The 25,411-nt window shown below is 47.5% G+C and overlaps 1 protein-coding gene across 3 annotated transcripts in view; it reads left to right on the forward strand.

Annotated features, from left to right (window-relative positions):
- The first annotated feature begins 22,063 nt into the window (after positions 1 to 22,063).
- The window catches only part of CEP43 (centrosomal protein 43), a 28,821-nt gene continuing 25,473 nt past the window's right edge, over positions 22,064 to 25,411 (forward strand). The window contains exons 1-2 of one of the 3 annotated variants that reach the window (XM_045865882.3): positions 22,064 to 22,260; positions 22,718 to 22,771. In XM_045865882.3, coding sequence (XP_045721838.1) covers positions 22,159 to 22,260; positions 22,718 to 22,771 — 156 coding nt within the window. In that variant the 5' untranslated portion in view covers positions 22,064 to 22,158. The remainder of the gene's footprint in view (positions 22,261 to 22,717; positions 22,772 to 25,411) is intronic. The other 2 variants (XM_045865885.3, XM_045865883.3) reach the window with 2 other exon arrangements.

Below are 25,411 nucleotides of genomic sequence, written 5' to 3' on the forward strand. Positions count from 1 at the left end.
TCATTAATTAACCCTCTGTATCTGTGCATAAACACAGCGTCGAACGCAGCAGGCGCAGCAGGGGAAGCGAAGAGTTAGGGCGGCTGGGAGGAGAGGAGGCTGCTTCCTGCCAGGCCAGCAGCAGGCCTGGGGCCTCCAAGTGCATCAGATGTGTGGGCTCAGAAACCAAAATCATGCTCTTTCCCGCTCGGTTTTAACCGTTCTTAACTGTAGCATCTCTGCTGGGAGCCGCTCCCCCTCTGCTTCAAATCCCGTCCATTCAAAATGTACGGCATGGAGACCACAGTTAGTCACTCCCTATTGCCTCTTTGAAAGTACTAAGAGAGTAGATCTTAAAGGTTCTCATCCCGAGAAAAAGAACTGTGTAACTCTGTGGTCCCAGATGTTAACTAGACTTACTCCCATGGTCCTTCACAATGTACACAAACGTCACATCATTGCCTCGTACACTGGAAGCTAATATGATGTTACCTGTCAATTATATCCCAATAAAAAAGGAAACAAATCCTGCCATTCATCAAAACTCAAATCAAGTTTCATCTTTTTCCTTGAAACTTGGCCCCTTCATGGAATCCTTCCAATTCCTTATCCGAATTCGAATTTCTTTTAGCCTAAAGCCACTGAAAATATACTCTCAGATATGGACGTTGCTACTCACTCTCTGACACGAAATTATGAACTCCCCAGGACAGAGCTGTGTCTGGTGATTCTTGTATGTGCTGTGCTGTGGGTAGGGGAGGCAATTAACAGACACTTGCTAATTAATAAATTCAGCCCTGCTTCACCCACTCAGCCAAAAGCTATATTGTTCCCCTATTTATGCTTATAAACAAGACAAAACAAATAACTTCCATTTACATAGCAACATCTGGATTCGAAAGCATTTTACTCTAATTATTTAGTCTCTGACAATCCAATAGGTAGACAAGCAGGTGTTTGCGTCCATTTCTCAGAGGAGGGGCCTGGGGCCGTGAGAAGGTCAGCAGGTGTAAAAGGAGATGGGTCCTTGCTGGGGGAGCCCAGTGTCCTGAGTCCTCAGAGACTGTTCTCCCTCCTACACCACAGACGTTCTGGAAAATATTTAAGAAATGTTACCTAAGACTTGGAAATAATGCAGAAAACATCATTACGGGCCCTTGCAATGTCATCCTGGAGCATCATTTTACAGGCCTGCCCAAGGATTACTTTATTCTCTAAGACAGCATTTCTTTTCTTTTCAAATTTTTTATTGTTATGTTAATCCCCATACATTACATCATTAGTTTTAGATGTAGTGTTCCATGATTCATTGTTTGTGCATAACACCCAGTGCTCCATGCAGAACGTGCCCTCTTTAATACCCATCACCAGGCTAACCCATTCTCCCACTCCCTCCCCTCTAGAACCCTCAGTTTGTTTCTCAGAGTCCATCATCTCTCACGGTTCGTCTCCCCCTCTGATTTCCCCCCCTTCATTCTTCCCCTCCTGCTATCTTCTTCTTTTTTTTTTTTTTCTTAACATATATTGCATTATTTGTTTCAGAGGTACAGATCTGAGATTCAACAGTCTTGCACAATTCACAGCGCTTACCAGAGCACATACCCTCCCCAGTAAGATAGCATTTCTCAGACTTTTTGGTCTCAGGATCCCTGACATCCTTACAATTATTGAGGACTCCAAGGGACTTTTGTTTCTATGTGTTACATTTAATACTTACCTTATTTGAAGTTAAAACTGAGAACATTCTAAACATTTATTAATTTAAAAATAATGATAAGCCCTTTATGCATTACCATAAATAACATATTTTTAATACAAATTACAATGTTTTTCAAAACAAAAGCAATTTACTGGGAAGACTGGCATTGTTTTTACATTTTTGCAAATCTCCTCAATGTCTGGTTTGATGAAAGAAAATTGGATTCTTTTGTTTCTGCATTCATTCCGTTGCAGTGGGTTGCTTGGTTAAAGTTTATAAAGAATATCCAGGCCCACTCACATATGTAGCTGGAAAGGGTGGGAGTATTTTTAATAGCCTTTTAGATACTAGACAAAAACTCTAGAACATAAAATTTAGAAAAGATTAGCTGCAATGCAGGATTTGAAACTACGTCAATGAACTTTGTGCCCCGTTACCTTAGGATCCATTGCTCTACTCAGAATTCTGAATACATCATTCATCATGTGTGGTAGGCAGAATAATGGTCCCTGGAAGGCATCCACGTCCTATTTCCCTGAACCTGGAAGTATGTTACCTGACTTTGCAAAAGGGACATTGGCTGATGTGGTGGTTGGGGACGTTGAGAGGGTGATGTCAGGATGGAAGAGTCAGGGGGATGCGACATGGAAAGGACTCAACCCAGTGTTGCTAGCTTTGAAGATGGAAGACGAATTCCATGAGCTGGGAACGCAGGCCTGAGAGGCTGGAAAGACAAGGGGACAGATCCTCCCCTGGCACCTCCAGAAAAGACCTCAGTCCAACATGGTACCTTGGTCTCAGCCAGGGAGACTCAGTCACACTATAGTCCAGTTCTTCCTGCCCCAACTTTGCCTGTCACGGCAGCAGTGGGAAACCCCTGCACCACGCAGGACTCTGGAGAGTTGTGTACCGGAAATTTGGAAAGTAATGGCTCACTGGGTTACATGTAGATTTCCCCAGTGTTGATGTGTCTCATGATACCATATCAAAGAATCATCTTCATTAATGTCACACTGACCTCTGCAGAAAGCTCTTTAAACATTAGGAAGCTTTCAAGCAGCCATGGCCGATCCTAGCTTTCCAAAGTTTTCACTTGAAAACTCCAATGTTATCATTGAGGACAAACATGGTCAGCTGTTTGGCTTGAAGGAAGAGCCTAAACTTCATTCATTTTTGGAAAAAAAAATAAAGTCTTCCAAATATTGAAGTCTGAATAAGCATCGTATCTGCCCATTGTTCCTTCAAATAAGAATGTATTTCAGTTGGCAGTTTGGCCAGCAGCCCGGGCTTCAGGTTTCGCAGGGAGGTAACCTCATGCTGCCCAGGGCGGGGAAGTGCTCTGCGCCCTCTCTCTGGTTTATGTCACAGAACTCTAGGACACTCACACAGGAGGGGCAAGAGTGAATAAAGTTAATACGTTAATCCTCATCAAGGTCACTAGTATGGGAACTGACTTGTCTTGAAATTCATTGTTGTAGTTTAAATTTTAATTCTATTTCATAAAATTGTTTTTTATTGAACTTTAAAATGGTACTTCAGATAGCTTAGTATTGAATAAACTTGACCTTCGGGATTAGGGTTCATTCTCAGCACTCTTGACACTTTGGGTCAGATGATCCTTGGATGTGCAGGGGTGGAGGCTATATCAGATGGAGCAGCATTGCTGGCTCCTCCCTCTACTGATGCTCGGAGCAACCCCTCGGGTGGGGCAACCTAAAGTGTCTCCAGACACTGGAAATGCACCCAAGGGGCAAAGTCACTTCCAGTTGAGAACAGAGCTCTAGATCCTCTGACTTCAAACACCTCTGACACCTGCCACTGACCCAATTTAAGAAACCAACCCAACCAGGGCTAGCATTTCACTGTGATGTGGGGACTTCAAAGGGTTTTGCTCTCAAACTTTTAAAATAGTTTTGAAAGCCTACAAACCCATTTGCAAGTTTACACGTAAATATTATCATAAATTCAAATCATTATAAAAACATATTTTCTAGTGTATTATATATTTATATATTGTATATATCATCTGTTGCATGTTTAAATATGTTTTATTCAGAACCTTAAACCTACGAAGAACTTATTATATTTGAGAGTGTCAGCTGGAAACCCAATCCTGTCCTCAGAGTCAAACCCATCAGTCAACTCAGGCTTACTCTTGATTTGAGAAAAGCTTACCTTTCTAATTCAAGGGAGCATGTTGGGTTCTCACTATCTCTTCTAGTTCTGTGGAGCAGATCGATTGGGAGCCTCAGGAGGAAGAGTCTTTGCTCTCTGGGAAACTCCCTCAGGAGCGGTCCTCTTGAACTGCCCCTTAGTTGCCCTAGAGGGTTTGACACCCAAGACAGTGCCCCACAGAGAAGGGCTCCATGGGCTGAGGGAACATCTTTTTTTCTCTAGAGCAGGAGAAGCCTTCCTCTTCGGAAGACTCCTTTTCAAGAAGCTCAGTATTAGGAAGAAGAATCCTTGGAAGTTGGGCACACAGATATCAATCATTTTTTTTCCTTAAGATTTTATTTATTTACTTGACAGAGAGAGACAGCGAGAGAGGGAACACAAGCAGGGGGAGCGGGAGAGGGAGAAGCAGGCTTCCCACTGAGCAGGGACCCCGATGCGGGGCTCGATCCCAGGACCCTGGGATCATGACCTGAGCTGAAGGCAGACGCCCAATGACTGAGCCACCCAGGCACCCCGCAGATATCAGTCTTAACTCTCTGGCCCTCCCTACATGGCATCTGTATACCCTAGGCTGTGAGCATCGTCCAGAGGCTCTGCTTCACAGCTGGAGCGTTCCTGGAGGATGACCTCACACAACGTTTCTAGCCATGTTTATTATTGGTTATTTACTAATTTTATTAAGAGGTCTCTGGTAGAAATGAGGGCTCAGTGTCCGCACTGGGACCGGGAACAGTCTCCGTCCACAGTCACGAATGTCCCTTTGATAAGGGAAGCCATGGTTGTGCTCTCTGGGCCATAATTCACTCAAGTTCCAACGCCTGCAGCTGTGTACGGATAACACAGAGCATGAACCTAGGAAGTGAGATGCTTGTGTTAGGAGATCAAAGAAAACTGCTTATTTCCTATCTTCTTGCAGGTGGCAGGTATGGAAGGCCGACCACTAGTTCTTACCCCAGGAAAACTGACTGAAGGTGGCTCCTGCCATGACACTGAGCATTTGGATCTCACCACAAAGGGCAGCTGGGTGTTTGTATTCAATGAGTCCTGCAGGAGAACCAGCAGCTGTGTCTGGGGGTCGGGGCTAAGAACCTACCACCTAACCTGTTCATGCTCCTCCAGTCTGAGGGATCCATTGACAGAAATAATGAATGGTTATTTACTGTTATTAAATACAAATCCATGTGTGTCGCATGAATTGTCTGCAAACCTAAGAGCAAGGAGTGCTGTAGGGTGGAGAAAGAGGTTGAAGTTCTGCACCCAGCTGTGCCCCACACTAGCCCCGGGCTCTTGAGCAGGTGGCTTAGTCCAGGGATGCAGTCCTCTGCTTGCTGCCAGCCCTGTGGCGCTCGTCCATCTGTGGATATGAGCAAATGAAGTCATGCATGGAAAAGTACCGGGTAAATGCAAGTTAGAAGAAAAAGATGGTCTCAGTCATAGGCACCACCGCTTTCCTAAGCCAAAAATCTATGAATTGGCCTAATGCCCTCACAAGCAGCTGCCCTGCCATCTTTGGACACATACCTCCAATGCCGTCTAAGAAATACCCCTCGTTCTGTCTTCTCCTCTCCAGGCCCAGGACCATGTCCTAGTGTTTGTGTCACTTTGCTGGGTAGGACCCCATGCTTTGCAGCATGAACCAACAATGATTTTATCATGCCCACAGACTGAGGGAAAGGCCCGTTTGGGATAGCTGTCGCTGAGGCCTCTGGTGGGAGGACTCAGGCCCGTTTCAGTTTGCTCCCATGGCTGGGCCCTGAGGCGGCTGGAGCCGGAGGGTGCACTAATTATGGAATATTGTTCGGTCATCAAAAAGAAAGAAATCTTGCCATTTGCAATCACATGGATGGAGCTGGAGAGTATAATGCTGAGCAAAATAAATCAGTCAGAAAAAGACAAATACCGTATGAGGTCACTCATATGTGGAATTTAAGAAACAAAAAATGAGCAAAGGGAAAAAAAGAGAGACAAACCAAGAAACAGACTCTTTTTTAAAAATTTTTTATTGTTATGTTAATCACCATACATCACATCGTTAGCTTTTGATGTAGTGTTCCATGATTCATTGTTTGCGTATAACACCCAGTGCTCCATGCAGAATGTGCCCTCCTCAATACCCACCACCAGGCTAACCCAACCCCCCATCCCCCTCCCCTCTAGAACCCTCAGTTTGTTTTTCAGAGTCCATCGTCTCAAGAAACAGACTCTTAACTCTAGAGAACACACTGATGGTTACAGAGGGGAGGTGGGTGGGGGGATGGGGGACACAGGTGATGGGGATGAAGGGATGCACTTGGGATGAGCACCAGGTGATGTATGGAAGTGCTGAATCTCTATATTGTACACCGGACGCTAACACAGCACTGTATGTTAACTAACTGGAATTTAAATAAAAAGTTTTTTAAAAAGAATGCTTGTTTTGTCTTAAGTAGCTGATATAAACATTTATGTGTGTATATGTGTGTATATTGACAAAACCCTGAAAACATTTTCCTTGTATTTATTTTATCTTCACTTGTTTTATAATGACTACATGCTACTTTTGTAAACAGGAATCTAATTTTTAAAAATTAAAATCTAGACATACAAACCTGTATTATCTGGTTTCTTCATGTCCATCCGAGTAAAGTCACACGTCTTAGCTATTCTAGAATGTTGGGCCCATAAAGGGATAAGACTTGCTTACCAGTCAAAATCAGGCATGGGGCGCCTGGGTGGCTCAACTCTTGGTTTCAGTTCAGGTCGTGATCTCATGGGTTGTGGGCTGGAGCCCAGAATTGTTCTCCACTCCGTGGGGAGTCTGCCGGAAAATTGTCTCCCTCTGCTCCCCCCCCGCCCATTTGTGCACATGCACAAACACACACATTCTCTCTCTCTCTCTCTCAAATAAATAAATAAATCTTAAAAAAAATCAGACATAGAATTCTGATCCAAAGTGGGACAAAGTATACAGAAAAATGTTAAATCCAACCCCCAAGTTAAATTCTTTCTAGGTGCATGAAACGACTATCAGAGTAATTTAGCCTCTGTCATGACATTTGGAAGTCAGTGACCTTGCCACAGGAAAATGACTATAAAATATATATTAAACACAGGAAGTTAGCAAATTGAAAAGTGCAAACTATAATATTATTTCACTTGTTACAATAGTTTCACCCATGAAAATATTTTTTTAGGGGCACCGGGGTAGCTCAGTGGGTTAAGTGTCCGACTCTTGATCTCAGCCCAGGTCTTGATCTCAAGGTCATGAGTTCAAGCCCTGCATTGGGCTCCATGCTGGGCATGGAGCCTACTTGAAAAAAATAAAATAAATAAAATAAATATTTTTAAAGAGAAACAAAAGTTTTATATGGAGAGATAAAAGTGGGGCACACTTTGTGTCTGATATTTAAAATACTAATTTCTTGTATTAGGCTTTCAGTTCTGTTAAATGTTTACTCGGGTGAATCAGGAAGAGTTCCGAGGCACACACTGCCGTCCCCAGCCTTCTGACTGCTCACTCTTAGACTTTCCCCACATCACTTGGAGGCATCCTCCGTGGTCTCCCAGTGAGGGAAGACAAGGATTTAATGGCATATTTAAATCATCTCCCCCGATTCTCCTCTTTCTTTCCAGGCAGTAAGAGTTAAAACAGTATTAATTATTTACCTCATGTGAAAATGTAAGTAGTTTTTCCTGTTGAGACTAGTTGAATACTATGATTATATTTATTACTCTCTTGCATAATTCTTGCTTTTCCTAGAGGTAATCATTGTTAACTATGGGGCATTCTATCATTGCTTCTTAGGCTCTCCAAAGGGATATGTAAGAATAAAAGAGCCTAATCGCTATCTTCCAAATGGCCAAGTATATCATCAGAGGAGTTGGTTCTTATTCCTTTAGGCTCATTCGGGGATAGTCTTGCCGCTCTGCTCCAGCTGAGACAGGTTTCTCCAGAAACCTCTGCACACCTGTCCTCTCAAGACTCGCATTTACCTCTCACTTCTGACGTGCGTGCATCTCATCACTACAGCCAGGAAGAATACTCCACCCTGCTGGACCATGTCAGCAGCCCGGGCTCACCTACACACCCCGGACAATCTCTCCACCTCCACTCCCTCTGCCGTCTGGAGAAAAAACACACAGGATCTGGACATCTCTGGGCACCCGTCCTTCTGGCCACCGCACAGCTCTTTTCATCTTCTCTTAATGCATTGTCAGTTCTCTTTATTGGCTTTTATGTTATTTCTCCTTGTTTCTGAAAAAAATTTTTTTAAATTTTTATTTAAATTCAATTAACATATAATGTACTATTGGTTTCAGAGGTAGAGGTCAGTGATTCATCGGTCTTATATAACACCCAGTACTCATTACATCACATGGCCTCCTTAACGTCCATCACCCAGTTACTCCATCCCCCCACCCCCCTCCCCTCCAGCGACCCTGTTTGTTTCCTAGAGTTAAGAGTCTCTTATGGTTTGTCTCCCTCTCTGATTTTGTCTTGTTTTATTTTTTTCCTCTCTTCCCCTATGATCCTCTGTTTTGTTTCTTAAATTCCACATATGAGTGGAAATCATACAATAATTGTCTTTCTCTGATTGACTTATTTCACTTAGCATAATACTCTCTAGTTCCATTCATATCAATGCAAATGGCAAGATTGCATTTTTTGATGGCTGCCTAATATTCCATATATATGGAATATTATATATATTATATATATAATAATATATATATATATATATATATATATATATATATATATTACATCTTCTTTATCCATTCATCTATTGATGGACATCTGGGCTCTTTCCATAGTTTGGCTATTGTGGATATTGCTGCTATAAACATTGGGGTGCAGATGCCCCTTCAGATCACTGCATTTGTATCTTTGGGGTAAATACTCAGTAGTGCAATTGCTGGATCATAGGGTAGTTCTATTTTCAACCTTTTGAGGAACCTCCATACTGTTTTCCAGAATGGTTGCACCAGCTTGCATTCCCACCAACAGTGTAGGAGGGTTCCCCTTTCTCTGCATCCCCGCCAACATCTGTCACTTCCTGACTTGTTAATTTTAGCCATTCTGACTGGTGTGAGGTGGTATCTCATCATGGTTTTGATTTGTATTTCCTTGATCCCACGGGATGTTGAACATTTTTTCATGTGTCTGTTGGCCATGTGTATGTCTTCTTTGGAGAAATGTCTGTTTATGTCTTCCGTTTCTGAAATAATTTTTAAAAAAATTTTAGTTCTTTCCTGAGTTTCCCACATCCTTTCTGGCTTTTCCTTAAATCTGAAGTGTCACTTTTTCATATCTTACACCATTTTTATGTCTGCTAGCTTATTTTAATTTTTTAAGAAGGATATTTTTTATTGTGGTACAAGTCACTTAAAAATATTATAGTGTTCTTCTGTTTGGAGACAGGACTTTCTTGCATGATTTGTTACCCACAGGGCTGTTTTTTATCTTCTTTTCTTCTTATAAGGACTTTGGGATTTGACCTTAATCCTCTTCTGTGGGTCATCTTTGTATAACACTAGTTTCTTGAACATGTGGAAGGGAAGACTTATTTAGGGTGGTTTTTCTAATTTCATGGTTCTGTTCTCTCTTCTGCTGTCCATTCACCATTTGTGAAAAATTAATAAAAGGAAATCTTGTTTAGAATGGAGAGGGAGGCCAGTAGGGGGAGCTCTCAGGCCCTACCCCTTGTCGGCAATTGCAGACCCAATGGGAAGAGACCACCTTGCAAGTCCGTACCAACTTAGCTATTAATTTATTATCCCGGCAGAGGAAGAAAAGCTTCCTCCTCACCATAGCAACTGCCAGCCAATGAGAGGTGGTCACAGGTCAGCCAATGAGAAATGACGATCCTTCAAACTCTCAGTTTCATCCAATCCACTTTTTGTTTATAACAGGCCCTCCCACTGGCCCTTTCCTCTGGGAAATCAGGCGCTTCTTTATTCTCTGGACCAGCTTGTGGTTTTGCCATAGCTTGGGCATCCTGGGTTGCAGTTCTCTGCTCTTCCTGAATATGCCCATTTTTTTTGCTAGTAAAATAACTAACAGTTTTTTATTTTTAAGGTTAACGCTCAGACCCGGTCAAAATCCATAAGTGTTTTCGAGGATATCGATAAACTAATTTAACATCTGGATGAGTAGCCACAGCATTCCTAAAAGTGAATAAAGTGGAAGATAGCCTTATTGTACCTCAAAACATATTATACCGTTCTAATAATTTAACTGTGTTATTGGTGCAGTTATAGACCAACATAAAACTGGAACAGAATAGAGACCCCAGGGGAAAGCTCACAGATGTTTGGAACTGTGATTTACGTTAGAGACCACATTGCAGGTAAATAGGGAAAGAGGGGTCCCTTCAATATAAACAATGCTGGGATAATTGGTTGTGTATGTGGAAAAATGAAATTTGATCCCTCCTGCACTCCATACACAAAAAATAATTTCAGAGATATTAAGGATCTAAATATGAAAAGCAAAACTTTAAAACTTTTAGAAGAACACATAGAATACTTTATTTCTAATCTCGAGTTACACAAGATTTTTAGAAAATGAAGTCCATAAGTAGTAACCATAAAAAAGATGGCAAATATAACTACATTAAAATTTAAAATTTCTGACAACATAAAGAAATTGAAGAGATAAGCCACAATCTGCAACACACATTGTTGAAAAAGGATTGGTAACCATAATATATAAGGAACCTCTAGAAATCAATAAGCAAAAGACAACCTACTATGAAAATGGGCAAACAAGAATCTCAGAAGATTAAAAACATACAACTAATAAACAGATGAAAAGACATGCAATCTCAATAGTCATTGGGGAAATGCAAATTTAAAACACAAGTCAAAGGCAAAAAGAGGAGTTTGGTACATGTATATATGCAAATATATATGAAAGACATTTTAAGAGGCTAAGGGGTTCTTTCAATGGATATATCCTGATCTTTGTGTGTTGTGTGTATTTTAATCTTCACAGGTATTTTTTAGATTCACCAATTAAATCAAAATAATTCTTACATTGTTTAGATGGAGATTGCTATGATTTGTCCGGCATAACTGACCACCCCAATCTGCACGTAGGCAGGTAGGTTAAGGAATGTTGTGTGTGAGACTTTTGCTGCATAAGTGACCTCGGGAGCCTGGTTAGTGACATTAGCTGGCCCCCAGGTCAGAACTAAGCCTTCTGGTCTGGACACCAAGAACTTGCCTTGCATCCCCTCTGGCTCCAGGCCGGGCTGGCCCCCTGGGATGGAATCCAGGAGGGGAGGCAAACACACCTAGCCCAGGCTCCTTGAGTATGCAAAAACATGAAAACTTAGGAATGCAGCTCCCTCCAAACTGCATGTAGGCAAACAAATGTTTAATTTCAGACCCATCATTTGCCCAGTAAATATGGCCCTTATGGGGATGGTTAGTTAGAAGTCTCACCTGAGGGGAGGACACTCCACCCAGACCTCTTCACCAGGACTCTAGACTGGCTGTCTCCACAGGCTTCCCCAGATGCTGAGTTTGGATGTTGTAAGCACCCGATTTGATGTGTCTTACTCTCCTTTACTGCTTACTACTGCTCTCATCTATACACAGATTTCCCTTTTCTTCTTTCTGTCTCTATTAGATTTTTATCCTATCAATGAAGTGTTTCTTCCCCTTCAAAACTGAGAGTATGGCTACCGTGAATCTTTTCTTTAGAACAATCTTCTATTTCACTCACATTGTAGAGAATGAATTCACATCCATTTGGGAATTAAAATAGTATTGGCATTTAATGTTTTTTTTTTAAAGATTTTATTTATTTATTTGAGAGAGAGAGAGAGGGGGAGAGGGAGCGCACAAGCTGGGGGAGGAGCAGAGAGAGAGAGAGAGAGAGAGAGAGAGAGAATCAGACTCCCCACTGAGCACAGAGCCTGCCGTGGGGCCCCATACAGGGCTCGATCCCACAACCCTCAGATCATGACCTGAGCTGAAATCAAGTGTCAGATGCTCAACCAACTGAGCCACCCAGGTGCCTCCTAATGGTTTTAATTAATTTATTTTGGTAGAATTCTGAGCTTCAATGTCAAAGATATTTAACTAATGGATGAAAATAGTGAATTATAAATAACAATTCACAGTAATTTTTAAAAATCCCAGTTCTTCAAGTATGAGTAGTGTATAGAAAGCTTCTGCAGCACAGAGAATGTGCATTTCCAAGGTCTGAATGTACCATATACTGATCTGGTCCTAAAGCTATGGCTTTGGTACCAATCAATTATGTGTGCACATGCACTTTGCAACAAGGTAATTAAATTCATAAAGTGGAGGGGTGCCTGCCTGGCTCAGTCCGTGGAGCGTGAGACTCTTGAGCTCAGAGTTTTGGGTTCAAGCCGCATGCTGGATGTGGAGATTACTTTAAAAATTTTTTTTAAAAATTGAGGGGGGCACGTTCTGCATGGAGCACTGGGTGTTATGCACAAACAATGAATCATGGAACACTACATCTAAAACTAATGATGTAATGTATGGGGATTAACATAACAATAAAAAAATTAAAAATTTTTTTTTAAAAAAGGTCTATAAAAAATCAATTCATAAAGAGGGCTATGCACTGTAAAGCTAAATAAATAAATACTCAGAAGTAGCAGAAAGGAGAAAAAACGTTAATATTGTTCTAGGTATTGAAGAATACCTAATTTAAATGCATCAGTTAGCTAGAGGGTCCACGAACTGATATCAGTGGCCATCAGCTTCCACATCGTATCTTGGAGCAGTTAATGAAACTACTGAGCAAGGGGCCCTCGGCTCTTGTCCTTGCGCGCACTGCCCTCTGGTGGCTTTGATCGTGTCTTTGGACATGACATTTGTGGAAACCCCTAGGCCACAGAGAACCTCATTCATTCCCCACTTCTGTCTAAACGCCCCCGAGCCTCACAAGCACAGGATGGCTGGCCTCAAGGGAGAAAGCACCACCATTCCTGAGTACAGACTCAGAGACTAGTCCACGCGCACTACACACTTTCAGTTCTGGGACCTGAAAGAATCAGGGCTCTTCTTTGCCAAGGACGGGGTGGGGGTGGGGGGGGGGGTGGGCTGAAGGAATTTCCTTATGGTAGCCTCCAGAATTCACTCTCAGAATGCAGGGAAAGAGTTTGCTTCTGTGGCTCATTCCTGTCTCTCAAACCACCTTCCACACCCCTTCACTTCTGCAGCCTGAGTCCAGACCCTTCTTTTCTTGGAAGGCGAGTTGTCTGCATTTGTTGGTGTCAATCACAACCACATTAAATAAATATACGCTTACACAAAAACTTGACTTTGTGTTGACAGCAGCGGTATTCATGATAGCCCAAGCTAGAAAAAGACCGAAGTGTCCGTCAACCGATAAATAGACACATAAATAAGTGTATCCACCCAATGGAGCAGTACTCTGTAGTAACAGTAACACATTCTCCTTAGTGAGAAACCAAGTACAGCGCTGATGGCCCTTGACAACACGATGCTAAGTGACAGAGGCCAGTCACAGGAGAGCCCATGTGACAAGGAGTCCATGTATAGGGATAGACCAGAAGAGGCAAAATTACAGAGACCTAAAATATATTAGTGGCTGCCTAGGGCTTCTGCAACTGCTAATGGGTGTGGGTTCCTTGTAGTGAGGACAAAAAATTCTAAAATTAGAGTGTGGTGATGTTGCACAACTCTGTAAATATACTAGAATCATTAAATTGTACACTTTATTTGTATTTATCTATTTATTTTTAGAGACAGGGGAGGGAGGGGCTGAGGGAGACGGCGAGAGAGAATCCCAAGCAGGCTCCATGCCCAGTGCAGGGCTTGACAGTGGGGCTCGATCCCAGGACCCTGAGATCATGACCTGAGCTGAAATCAAGAATCCGACGCTTACCTGACTGAGCCACCCAGGTGCCCCGAATTGTGCACTTTAAATGACTGAATGCATGATGTGTGAATTATTCTTCAATGAAGCTGTGGAAAACAGAGCAATTTATTGAGTAGCTTGGATAAAGCATAATTACCAGCTGTGCAGTTGTTTCTTCTTCCTAGTGTTCTCCAATCAAACACGGAGACTAAATTAGTGAATACAACAAGCTAGATGGGAAACAGATAATTAGTCACATTTAAGAGCATCTTTTTCACTGTTTCACTTTAAATATTTTTTAACCTTTAATCCCTCAGCTTTGGTGAGATATGAAGATTAATGCATTATTACCTCTCTTACCTCCCTAGACAGTCAGTGAAACGTTTTCCACGTCTTTCTCCTTAATGTAAAGCTTCTTTGGGAATTCTTTGAATTCAGGAGTATGTTTCCTTTCAATTACTAAGTAGATTTTAAGCAACAGTATTAAAAATCTCACATTTATGAATGTACAGATAGTGACATCTTCAGCCTCAAGTTCCTCAAGGAAATGAGTGTTTTTGGACAGAGCTTCTACTTTACTGTCTTCATGACAGGAAACACACATTTTAGGGTAAATTCCCCCATTGTCAACTGCTGTCTGGGAGTAGGTAAGGAGTTACATGAACTCTTAAGATAAAGAAGTCATTGAAAGAATACCCAAGTGACTTAGAAAGTTATCTTCTAAAGCTGCTAAAAGAAACAAAATGGAGAATTGTGGTTTAGCTGAAAGAGGAACTCTAGTTGTAGACCTAGAAAAGGCTGAATAAAACCTGGCTTCTCCTGGTTAGCTGGTCAGAGCAGTCCTCCTCCCCAGCGTCTATCCTCCCCTCCCCCACCACTTCCTCCCTGCCCCTCCCCCACCCCACCACTTCTATCCTCCCCTCCCCCACCACATCCTCCCTCCCCTCTCTCTCCTTTCTTCCCTCTCCCACCATTCTTCCTCTCCCTCCCCTGCCCCATCACTCCCCTCTCCCCTCCCCCTCCCCACCACTTCCTCCCTGCCCCTCCCCCTCCCCTATCACTTCCTTCCCCATCGCTCCCTCCCTCCCTTGCTTATTTATTTCTCTCTGCTATGAACACAGTCACTGAGCCCCCGCCATATGCTGAGCGCGCATTCCTCATGCCCCTCATGCCTCCCTTCTCATTACTTAGCATATTTACTTAGCTCCTGTAACATCCAGCTACTGATGGGCCAGGGTGTCAGGCACAGCTCCTCTCCTCTTTCCCTAATTCCAGTCTGCCAACTTGGTACAGGAAATGGGCTGCATCATTTCATTCCTTCGCTTTCTGAGTACAGATTTAATCTCAGGTACGCCTGTCTGAGTCCCAGCTGAGTCACTGTAGTAATAGTAATAGTAACGATAATACACAGGGTTCCTGGGTATCTTGCAGACAGAGTTTACTGATTTCATGTATGGAGCTTAAATCATGGCTCATTGTAGATGTAAATGACAATTTTTTAATGAAGACCCTCCATATACACCCTGGGTATGTGGGTAATAACAGTTCATAAAAGAAATGTATATTGCAGTCTCCAACTGACTTTTAGAAAATTATATTCTTTTTTTTAAGATTTTATTTATTTATTATTATTTATTTTTATTTATGTGTGTGAGAGAGAGAGAGAGAGAGAGAGCACAAGCAGGGGAGGGGCAGAGGGAGAAGGAGAAGCAGGTTCTCCATTGAGCAGGGAGCCCAATGCGGGGCTTGATCCCAAGACCCTGGGATCATGACCTGAGCTGAAGGCAGACTCTTAACCTACTGAGCCACCCAGGTGCCCTTATATTCTTTTCTTAAAACAATTTCGAATAATTTAATTTTATTACTTCTTTTATTACGTGGCATGTGGCAACACGTTCGAAGGATTTTGAGCTCTTTCATACAGAATGAAATTAGGGAGTTTTTCTCCTTGATAGCCAACGAAATAGTGGAACTTACACAGCAAATTTTGGCAAAGTTTGTTTAGAATTCCTGATCATTAACCTTCTCTTCTGAGTGGAGTTCAGGCCCCCTCTTAGATCCTGGACTAATTCCCTTGCCTCCAGTGTCACTATGTCCAGCCTACCGGCTTTCTCCTACTCTGGACACTTTATAAAATCCAAATGGAATAATACCATATTCCTTTTAAAACTATGTTTAGCACGCTATTTCGTACCCTCAAGATAGAAGTTGAGCCCATTTTGTGGGTGGATGAAGCCTTTGGTTACCCAATGACTTCTACCTCCAGCCTGGCCTCCCCCCTGCCCTCCCTCCAGCCTGGTCTCCCCCTCCCTCCCTCCAGCCTGGCCTCCCCGCTGCCCTCCTTCCACCCTGGCCTCCCCCCTCCCTCCCTGCAGCCTGGCCACCCCTCTGCTCTCCCTGATACCACCCTGCACTCTGGGCCCTGGTGTTCTGGTCTGTTTGGCTCCGTCCAACTGGAAGGCCCCTCAGAGACCCTCCTGGTGTAATCCTGTTGTGTCTCACCTTGAGTGCCCAGAGTGCTGCCTGCTTGGGGAAGCCAACACTGCCCTCTCCCCGCCAGAGCCCTCATCTGAGTCTTCATAGGGGTCAGGAGAGTTTGTCATCTCTCTGGATGTCTGCGCCTGCCAGCTCCTTGACTGAAGGAACCTGACCTTGTCTTACCACCTTCCACAGCAAGGGTTCAACGTCAAGTGCTGACAAGTGAGTTTCATACTGCCTTCCAGATATCCAAACCTAGGTTCATCTTCCTTCCCCAAATAACCCACCATTATTTGTGTGGAACCCGCTCCCCCTGTGCTTCTGCCACTGATACGAACTTCGGTTCCATTCCTCAGTTTCCCTTGCCTGCAGCTCTTGGCTCTCCCCCACCTAAAGTCTACGGATCGTCATTTCCTCCCATTTTCTCTCATGTGTGCTGATTCTGACAGATCAGATCCTGCATTTGCCAACGTGGGCCCTACTTCCCAGCCCCTTCTCTTACTCATGTTCACCTTCACAGTTGGAATGACCTTTATTTCTGATTTAATGGCTCTCCTTAAGGCCAATCTCAGAAGCCAACTTTTCATTAAGTCTTTTCTTGATATCAGGAAATAGATGTGATTTCCAACAAACTGCCTTATTTTATATTACAAAACTCTGTGAGATAGGTGAATACTTCACAGCTAAGGGGTCTGAAGCTTAGAGAGGTCTAGAGGGCTTGCGAATGAACCAACAGTATAAATCCTCGGGTTCAGGAAGCCTAGTGAATGCAAAGGTGTGCTAGTAAATACTTAACTGGCCCTCTGTTAAAAAAAAGAACCCTAATTTGTAACATTTGCTCATCTCCATAGAGTTTCCCACTGTGGGGGATTTCTAGCTGCAGATGTGGTATCCTGGGAGTTTCTGGCTCATAAGAGTGGTTTCTACACCATGCCCTAGGTTGAGAGTTGGCTGACTTGAACCTGTCATCTTCTTCCTTAAAAAAAAAAAAAAAAAAAAAAAAAAAAAAAACCCGACTCCAGAATCTTTAAAATGGCCACCGTGCTCATCTCTGATGCTAGAGAGATGGCCCAAGCTAGTGTCCCCCTTCACGCATCCTCCCCCGCTTAGTCCTCCCAGCAAGCTGCTGCGCTGCGTGCCGGGATTGTGGCCACCCCACGTACAGGGGCAGTGGCTCCTTGCTGCCATCTGGCTGGTGGGCCATCCAGTTCCAGGGCCTCATCCCCGGGAATGAGTCTGGACTAACTGTCTTGGTTCGAGTGCCCCAGAAGTAGACTACGAGATAAGGATTTGAGTGTGAACAGTGTATTCGAGGGGGAGGCCTGGGAAAGAGGGGAGGGGGAGTGGGGGCAATGGGACAGGGCAGGTAGGAAACCAGTAAAGGCTGCGCTATCCAGTAGATTTCCAGGTAACGGGAGCTCAGACCTGAACCATGGAGGCTAGCAGAGAACCCCGTCCTACTGGGGAACGAGCTGGGCGGGCGTCCTCATGCACTCGTGGCCTGAGATGCCCTCAGGAGAGGGTGTTTCCCTGGTGCTTCAGGCCTTCCCCAAATGCAGACAGAGCAGGCTCCGGTGGCCAGAAAAGCCAGCAGGCAAATCATCTCAGGTGCTGGCAGTTGGAGGTGGGCCCATGGTACAGGAAAAAGTCCATTTCAAAGGCATAGCTGATGTGTAGAATGGATAAATGATGATAAAGATAGACAATTGAAAGTCACAAAATCCTCACCAGTAAAATTAAAAGTAACATAATTTTAAGAAATAGAAGTTGGATGATAAATTTTCATTCTTTGGAAGGCACCATTCATGGTTGATGAGTGAAGATGTGGGAGTATAGCATTCAGAGTTATAATGAAAAGAAGCAGAAGAACGAAAACAAACTTAATGGTGGGTGGGTCTAGAGTGTGGGACTGGGTGAGGGGTAGGTGATCAGGAAAGATGTGGACACCGTTATTTTCTTTTAATATTTTCCCATTTTGTTTGGATTATTTTGATAGGTTCCTCAAAAATATTTTATAAATACTTAATGATAAATAGTCTGAGCGTTAGGACAATAGATTAAAAAAATTTTTTATTTTAATTCCAGTTGGTTAACATACAGTGTTGTCTTAGTTTCAGGTGTACAATATAGTGATTCAACACTTCCATACATCACCCGATGCTCATCACAAGTGCATTTTGTTCAGATTTTTTTTTTTTAAAGATTTTATTTGACAGAGAGAAACAGCGAGAGAGGGAACACAAGCAGGGGGAGTGGGAGAGGGAGAAGCAGGCTTCCCGCCGAGCAGGGATCCCTGGACCCTGAGATCATGACCTGAGCCGAAGGCAGACTCGTAACAACTGAGCCACCCAGGCGCCCCATTTTGTTCGGATTTTTAACCATCAGTATGCACTACTTGCACAACAAACAGAACCGATGCAAACAAACCCTAATGTAATTACAAAAACTCGTATTTGGAGTACCCCTCAACAGAATACTACACAGGAGTTAAAGAGGAGGTAGGATCTGTGTGTACAAATATCAAAAGGTGGTCAGGATTTGTTAAGTGAATTTGGTAAATTAAAAAGTAAGCCTGGGATGCAAATTATGCAAGGGGAGAACTACGGGTGTATGGAACAGATTTCTATATAAGGTTGTCTGGAAAGACATATAGCAATTTTAACAGATGCTGCTAGTGGGGAGAAGAGCCTGGTGAGGCGGAAAGTCTCCACTTCTGCTTTCTTCCTTTACACAGCTATCTGCAGACCCCTCCCCCACCACTGGCATTATGGTCACCTGGGGTTTTATAAAGATTCCTAGGACCTACTGCAGACCCAGGGAGGGTGCCTAGGGTAGGGTTCCAGAATCTGCACTTTTTCTTAATTAGCTTCCTCATACTTTGGGGCTCCCTCACTTTCCCAGCATGTTACTGCAAAACTAAGGAAACACGCGGAGTGTAAAGAAGAGTACAATAGCATGTTGCACATCCATATGTAATCTGCATTGTACTCCAGTGTAAACATGCACGCTCTCTGTGTGCACATGGTCACCCACACACCCATGTATTGTTAACCTCAAAAATAGAAGTCAGGTTTTTTTTTTTTTTTTACCATCAAAACTGGGTTTATTTGGGAATAACAGAGAACTGCAATTTAGGACATGCAAGCTATGGCAAAACCATGGGCAAGTCCCCCAAACAAAGGAGAGGAACATTATTTTATGGAGAAGGAGGAAACTGGAAGGGGTTGTTTTGAACCAAGGTTGGAGAAAAGGGAGAGTTCAGGGTGGGGATGATTTCTCATTGGCTGAACTGCAGCTGTGCTGGATTTTTTGTAGGAGGTGCAGGGCACGGTTTTCCTTGTTGGGGCCTGTAATTGATGATTCCGTCCTGTGGACCCCTATTCTCCTGAGATCTGTGACTGACTGTAACTGTTCCTGTGACTGACAGTGAGTAGGAAAGCTCCCTCTACCCGCTTCAGGCGTATCCAGGACCTGCTCCCGGGCTCTGTGGGAGCGCGTGCACACACACGCACGCACGCACGCACGCACGGGCTCTCTCGGTGAGCGCGTGCACACGCACGCATGTCTGCACACGCTCTCCTGATGCGCACATTTACATATACGCACGCATGCCTGTGTGTGCAGGCTCTAGCGCGGCGAGCGGTGCGCACTCACACATGCCCGCGTGTATGTGCACACATTTCGGCAGCACGGCGGAAACGAGGCCCACATCAGGACGCTGCCTGCTGCAGCGTGCCTGCCCGGGTAGCCCGCGCGGGCCTCGGACACAGATCCTCCGCCTGCCCCGTCCCGCCCCGTCCCGCCCGGGGCTAGCTGAGCAGGACGGGGCGTCCCTTTCAACCTGTGCGAACGCGTCTAGCGTTTATTTATGCGTGCGAGGTAATACGGTTTTAATGACGAGGCACCGCAGTGCTGCGTGGCCACCCTCACCGCCGCCCTCGAAGCTCGCAGTCAGCAGAGGCCAGCCACAGACACAGGCCCCGCCCCCGCCGCAGGCCCCGCCCCCGCCGCAGGCCCCGCCCTCCACGGACACGGGGCCCCGCCCCTCTGCGTTCCCCTCGGCCCCGCCCCCGCCGCAGGCCCCGCCCCACGCACACAGGGCCCCGCCCCTCTGCGTTCCCCTCGGCCCCGCCCCCGCCGCAGGCCCCGCCCCCACGCACACAGGGGCCCCCGCCCCTCTGCGTTTCCCCTCGGCCCCGCCCCCGCCGCAGGCCCCGCCCTCCACGGACACACGGGCCCGCCCCTCTGCGTTTCCCCTCGGCCCCGCCCCCGCCGCAGGCCCCGCCCTCCACGGACACACGGGCCCGCCCCTCTGCGTTCCCCTCGGCCCCGCCCCCGCCGCAGGCCCCGCCCTCCACGGACACAGGGCCCCGCCCCTCTGCGTTCCCCTCGGCCCCGCCCCCGCCGCAGGCCCCGCCCCACGCACACAGGGCCCCGCCCCTCTGCGTTCCCCTCGGCCCCGCCCCCGCCGCAGGCCCCGCCCCACGCACACAGGGCCCCGCCCCTCTGCGTTCCCCTCGGCCCCGCCCCCGCCGCAGGCCCCGCCCCTCTGCGTTCCCCTCGGCCCCGCCCCCGCCGCAGGCCCCGCCCCCACGGACACAGGGGGCCCCGCCCCTCTGCGTTTCCCCTCGGCCCCGCCCCCGCCGCAGGCCCCGCCCTCCACGGACACAGGGGCCCGCCCCTCTGCGTTTCCCCTCGGCCCCGCCCCCGCCGCAGGCCCCGCCCTCCACGGACACACGGGCCCGCCCCTCTGCGTTCCCCTCGGCCCCGCCCCCGCCGCAGGCCCCGCCCTCCACGGACACAGGGCCCCGCCCCTCTGCGTTCCCCTCGGCCCCGCCCCCGCCGCAGGCCCCGCCCCACGCACACAGGGCCCCGCCCCTCTGCGTTCCCCTCGGCCCCGCCCCCGCCGCAGGCCCCGCCCCACGCACACAGGGCCCCGCCCCTCTGCGTTCCCCTCGGCCCCGCCCCCGCCGCAGGCCCCGCCCCTCTGCGTTCCCCTCGGCCCCGCCCCCGCCGCAGGCCCCAACCCCACGGACACAGGGGGCCCCGCCCCTCTGCGTTTCCCCTCGGCCCCGCCCCCGCCGCAGGCCCCGCCCTCCACGGACACAGGGGCCCGCCCCTCTGCGTTTCCCCTCGGCCCCGCCCCCGCCGCAGGCCCCGCCCTCCACGGACACACGGGCCCGCCCCTCTGCGTTTCCCCTCGGCCCCGCCCCCGCCGCAGGCCCCGCCCTCCACGGACACACGGGCCCGCCCCTCTGCGTTTCCCCTCGGCCCCGCCCCCGCCGCAGGCCCCGCCCTCCACGGACACACGGGCCCGCCCCTCTGCGTTCCCCTCGGCCCCGCCCCCGCCGCAGGCCCCGCCCCACGCACACAGGGCCCCGCCCCTCTGCGTTCCCCTCGGCCCCGCCCCCGCCGCAGGCCCCGCCCCACGCACACAGGGCCCCGCCCCTCTGCGTTCCCCTCGGCCCCGCCCCCGCCGCAGGCCCCGCCCCTCTGCGTTCCCCTCGGCCCCGCCCCCGCCGCAGGCCCCGCCCCCACGGACACAGGGGGCCCCGCCCCTCTGCGTTTCCCCTCGGCCCCGCCCCCGCCGCAGGCCCCGCCCTCCACGGACACAGGGGCCCGCCCCTCTGCGTTTCCCCTCGGCCCCGCCCCCGCCGCAGGCCCCGCCCTCCACGGACACACGGGCCCGCCCCTCTGCGTTTCCCCTCGGCCCCGCCCCCGCCGCAGGCCCCGCCCTCCACGGACACACGGGCCCGCCCCTCTGCGTTTCCCCTCGGCCCCGCCCCCGCCGCAGGCCCCGCCCTCCACGGACACAGGGGCCCGCCCCTCCGCGTTTCCCCTCGGCCCCGCCCCCGACGCGAGGGCGGGCTTCGCGCCGGGGCGGGGGGCGTGGTCTCGGCCGCGTCGCCGCGCGGCGTGCGGAATCTGCGGCGGCCGTTGGCCGTTGGCGCGGCTTGGGCGGTTGTCCTGGAGAAGCAAGATGGCGGCGACGGCGGCCGCGGTGGTGCCGGAGGAGGACACGGAGCTGCGAGACCTGCTGGTGCAGACGCTGGAGAACAGCGGGGTCCTGAACCGCATCAAGGTGGAGCGGGCCGGGCCGGGCCGCGGGGACGCCGGCCGCGCCCGCGGGCCGCAGGGCCTGTGCGGGCGGCGGGCGTCACAGAGGGTCGCGCGGGTCGCGTCTGGGCCGCGGGCGGGGGCGGCTCCTTGCGGGGCCGGGCCGGGTCTCGGGGGGCGGGCCGCGCGGAGGCCGGGGGTGCGCTCGCGGCGGGCGGGACGAGCTGCCGGGCGGTGGCTGGCGGGGCGCCGCGGCCGCGAAAGCGGGGCCGGGCGGGGGGCGGGGGCTTTCTGCGGGAGGGCGTCTCGCGGTGCCTCCTACCTCCGCACGTGCCCGCCGGGCGTTGCTGTCTCGTCGGTTCTCGCTTTTTGGCCTTTAGATGGTGGGGACGGTGCCTGTGGGACTTGCGTCGTATGCACCTCTCGTCATGAAAATTGCCTTGAAACAGTTTTTGTCCCTTTCCCCTTGTTTTTAAAAAAAGGCTGAACTCCGAGCAGCTGTGTTTTTAGCATTGGAAGAGCAAGAAAAAGTAGAGGTATGAAATCGACAGATTTTAACATTACCGTATTCGCTTATGTTTAATTTCCAATGACTTAGACGTTATTCTAAAATACTGCACACGTCAGGGTGTAGCCAAGGATGATTTCGAAGTACTAAGGATTACATTTTTTTACTACTGGAAGAGAGGCAACCTTACTCTCTTTTTGTCTATATTTTAGGATTTTGGAGTAGCCTAAAGAAAGTCAAGGTACAATAGTAACTCTGGGGCCAGTAGTAGATCTTTGGTGGTGCAGATGCCTTTCCATAGGGGAGATCTGAAAAACAAGGTCGGAGGGGCTCCATTGCCAATGAGTTTGCTGCAGACCCTGCAGACCCTCTAATATGTCAGTACGTATATATTGTGAATGCCCACCGGTGGGGGAATATAGTATGTAACTTTTCTCAACTCTCTGACCACCCAGTTACTTTAAAATCATGTGCTCTTTGTCACTGTCAAAGGTCCAACCACTTCTTTATGTAAGTGCATATAGTTTTTTTTCTCCACCTCAAGTCTTCCCACCACTCTGAATAAATATCCTGGAACTTGTCAGCAAGAAATACTCCACAATCAGGGTCTTCACCTTGCTCCTGTGACAAATCCGTCTAATCTCCTCCTCACTTTAGACTTAGGTGTCTGCTCCTCTTTAACTTCATGAAGTGCTTCGATTCTTGGCTCTTCTGTGTTTGTCCAGGTGTCCGTTTTCTCTCGGCTGCCCCCTGTTGACTTGTCTGGACTCTATGGTCCATGTTTAAGAAACCCCAGCTTCCTTGCCTTCCAGCCGTACTTGCTCTGGGAAAAACCGCAAACGTCATTTAATTGAGCAACCTAACTCCCCTCCCTGCTTTTGCCGTGTCCGTCCTAGAGCAGTCACCCAGCACTGGGTTGCTGCCATGACTAGCTGGCGGGTGCGTGCCTCAGCGAGGGTCTGAGCGGGCCGGGAGTCCTCTTCACTCAGAACTCTCACTTAGCTGCGCTCTAGCCTTCCACCTCTCCTGTTTGCTGCACTCTTAGCAGCTGGCCTATAGGGGCATCAGGTCCTGACTTTCTGTGTCTTCCCCTGCGGATCTGTCACTCAGCTCAGAAAAAGCTGCCCTGCATCTGTATGTACCTCCACCCCTTCCTTCCTGCTTTGCTGGAGGATTCTCTGTCTTGTCCAAGAATAGTCACTTTCTCTGGGTTTTGCCTTCCAGGTACTCTCAGCTCCTCAACCACTTGCTGTGTCTTTGGCCTCTCCCTTGCTGTTGGTTCTTCTCTTGAGCATAGAAACATGTTTGTATCTCTCTCAAGGAGAAAACTGTTTTCCTTAACTCATGTTCTCCTTTTAATACCACTCAATTTTTTTCCCTCACAATCGAATTTTGAAAGAATGTGTATGTCTTATTTCTTATGTTCCAGGCACGCTTTAATACATTAACATCTTAAATCCACTTAAGTTCGCCTTAAATCTACATCTAAGGACTTCCCTTTGCTGGGGTCAAGAAGAATCTCCTTATTGAGTATATTTAGTTCTTGCCTGTGTTAGTTCTAACTTAGTTGTTCTTTGTGGCATTTGACATTCTTAATTCTTCCCTTCCTTCCTGAAAATCTCCCTTGATTTTTGGGACTTTTTTCTGTTCTCTTCTTTTTTCCTTTTGAGCACTCCTTGGTTTCTTTAGTGTGATCTTTTTCCTCTACACCTGACTTAAATCCTTGCTGTATTTTCCAGTAGCTCATTCTGTGCTCTCTCCCTGGATGACCTTAATTATACCAGTAACTTCAGCCCTATATCCTTGATCCATATCGTGAGCTTCAGACCCATATGTGACCCTGCCTGCTGCACTGATCTTGCTTATGGGGACTGCTTTTTATCCAAGCAAGAAATCGGAGAGTTGCCTGGACCTTGCTCCTCTTTCTCTGCATCCAGTCGCTCGCCTGGTTCTGTCTGGCAGCTCTGTAGCTGAGATGTCTAAGGAGGTTCTCTGCTGCCCTCCTACTCTATGCTGAGCTATTTATTTTGCAGGTTGCTTTACCCCTTTCTTCTCTCCAGTCTCCCTTTTGCTTTTGTCCCTCACCATCTTCCTGAAGTCCTTTTTCTGCAGTGCTCCTAGCTTGGCTGTTTATAATACACATCTGCTCTTGTTCCTCCATTTTCTTTAAATATTTCAGTTGACTCAGTGTCTTAAAATTTCCTAGACCAACCTACTAAGGACCTTTGTGATCTTTCCCTTCCTTGTCTTTTTTGGGTTTTTTAAAAAACTTTATTGAGGTGCAGTTGACCTGCAGTAAATTCAATATACTTAAATGTATGGTGTGTTACATTTTAACACATTTATGCAACCTTGAAACAGTCAAGATAGTGCACGTATCCTTGACCCTTGAAAGCTTTTTCAAGCCCCTTTGTACCACCCTCCCCCACCACACACCCCAGAGCCACCCATGTATTTAAGAGCCATACATGTGGGATCCTACCGCACAGACTCTCTTTTCTTCTTTGATCTGGCTGCATTCATTCAGCATAATGCATTTGAGATTTGTTCATATTGTCCTTTGTATTAATGGTTCATTCTGCCTTTCCTGTGTAGTGTCTATTGTATGGATATGTGACAGTTTGTTTAGTCATTCATCTGTTGATGAGCATTTGGCTTGTTTCCAGTT

Source organism: Mirounga angustirostris, unplaced genomic scaffold, assembly GCF_029215605.1.
Source record: "Mirounga angustirostris isolate CCGP_5_RB_7025 unplaced genomic scaffold, mMirAng1.0.hap1 SCAF_8, whole genome shotgun sequence".
NCBI lineage: Eukaryota > Metazoa > Chordata > Mammalia > Carnivora > Phocidae > Mirounga > Mirounga angustirostris.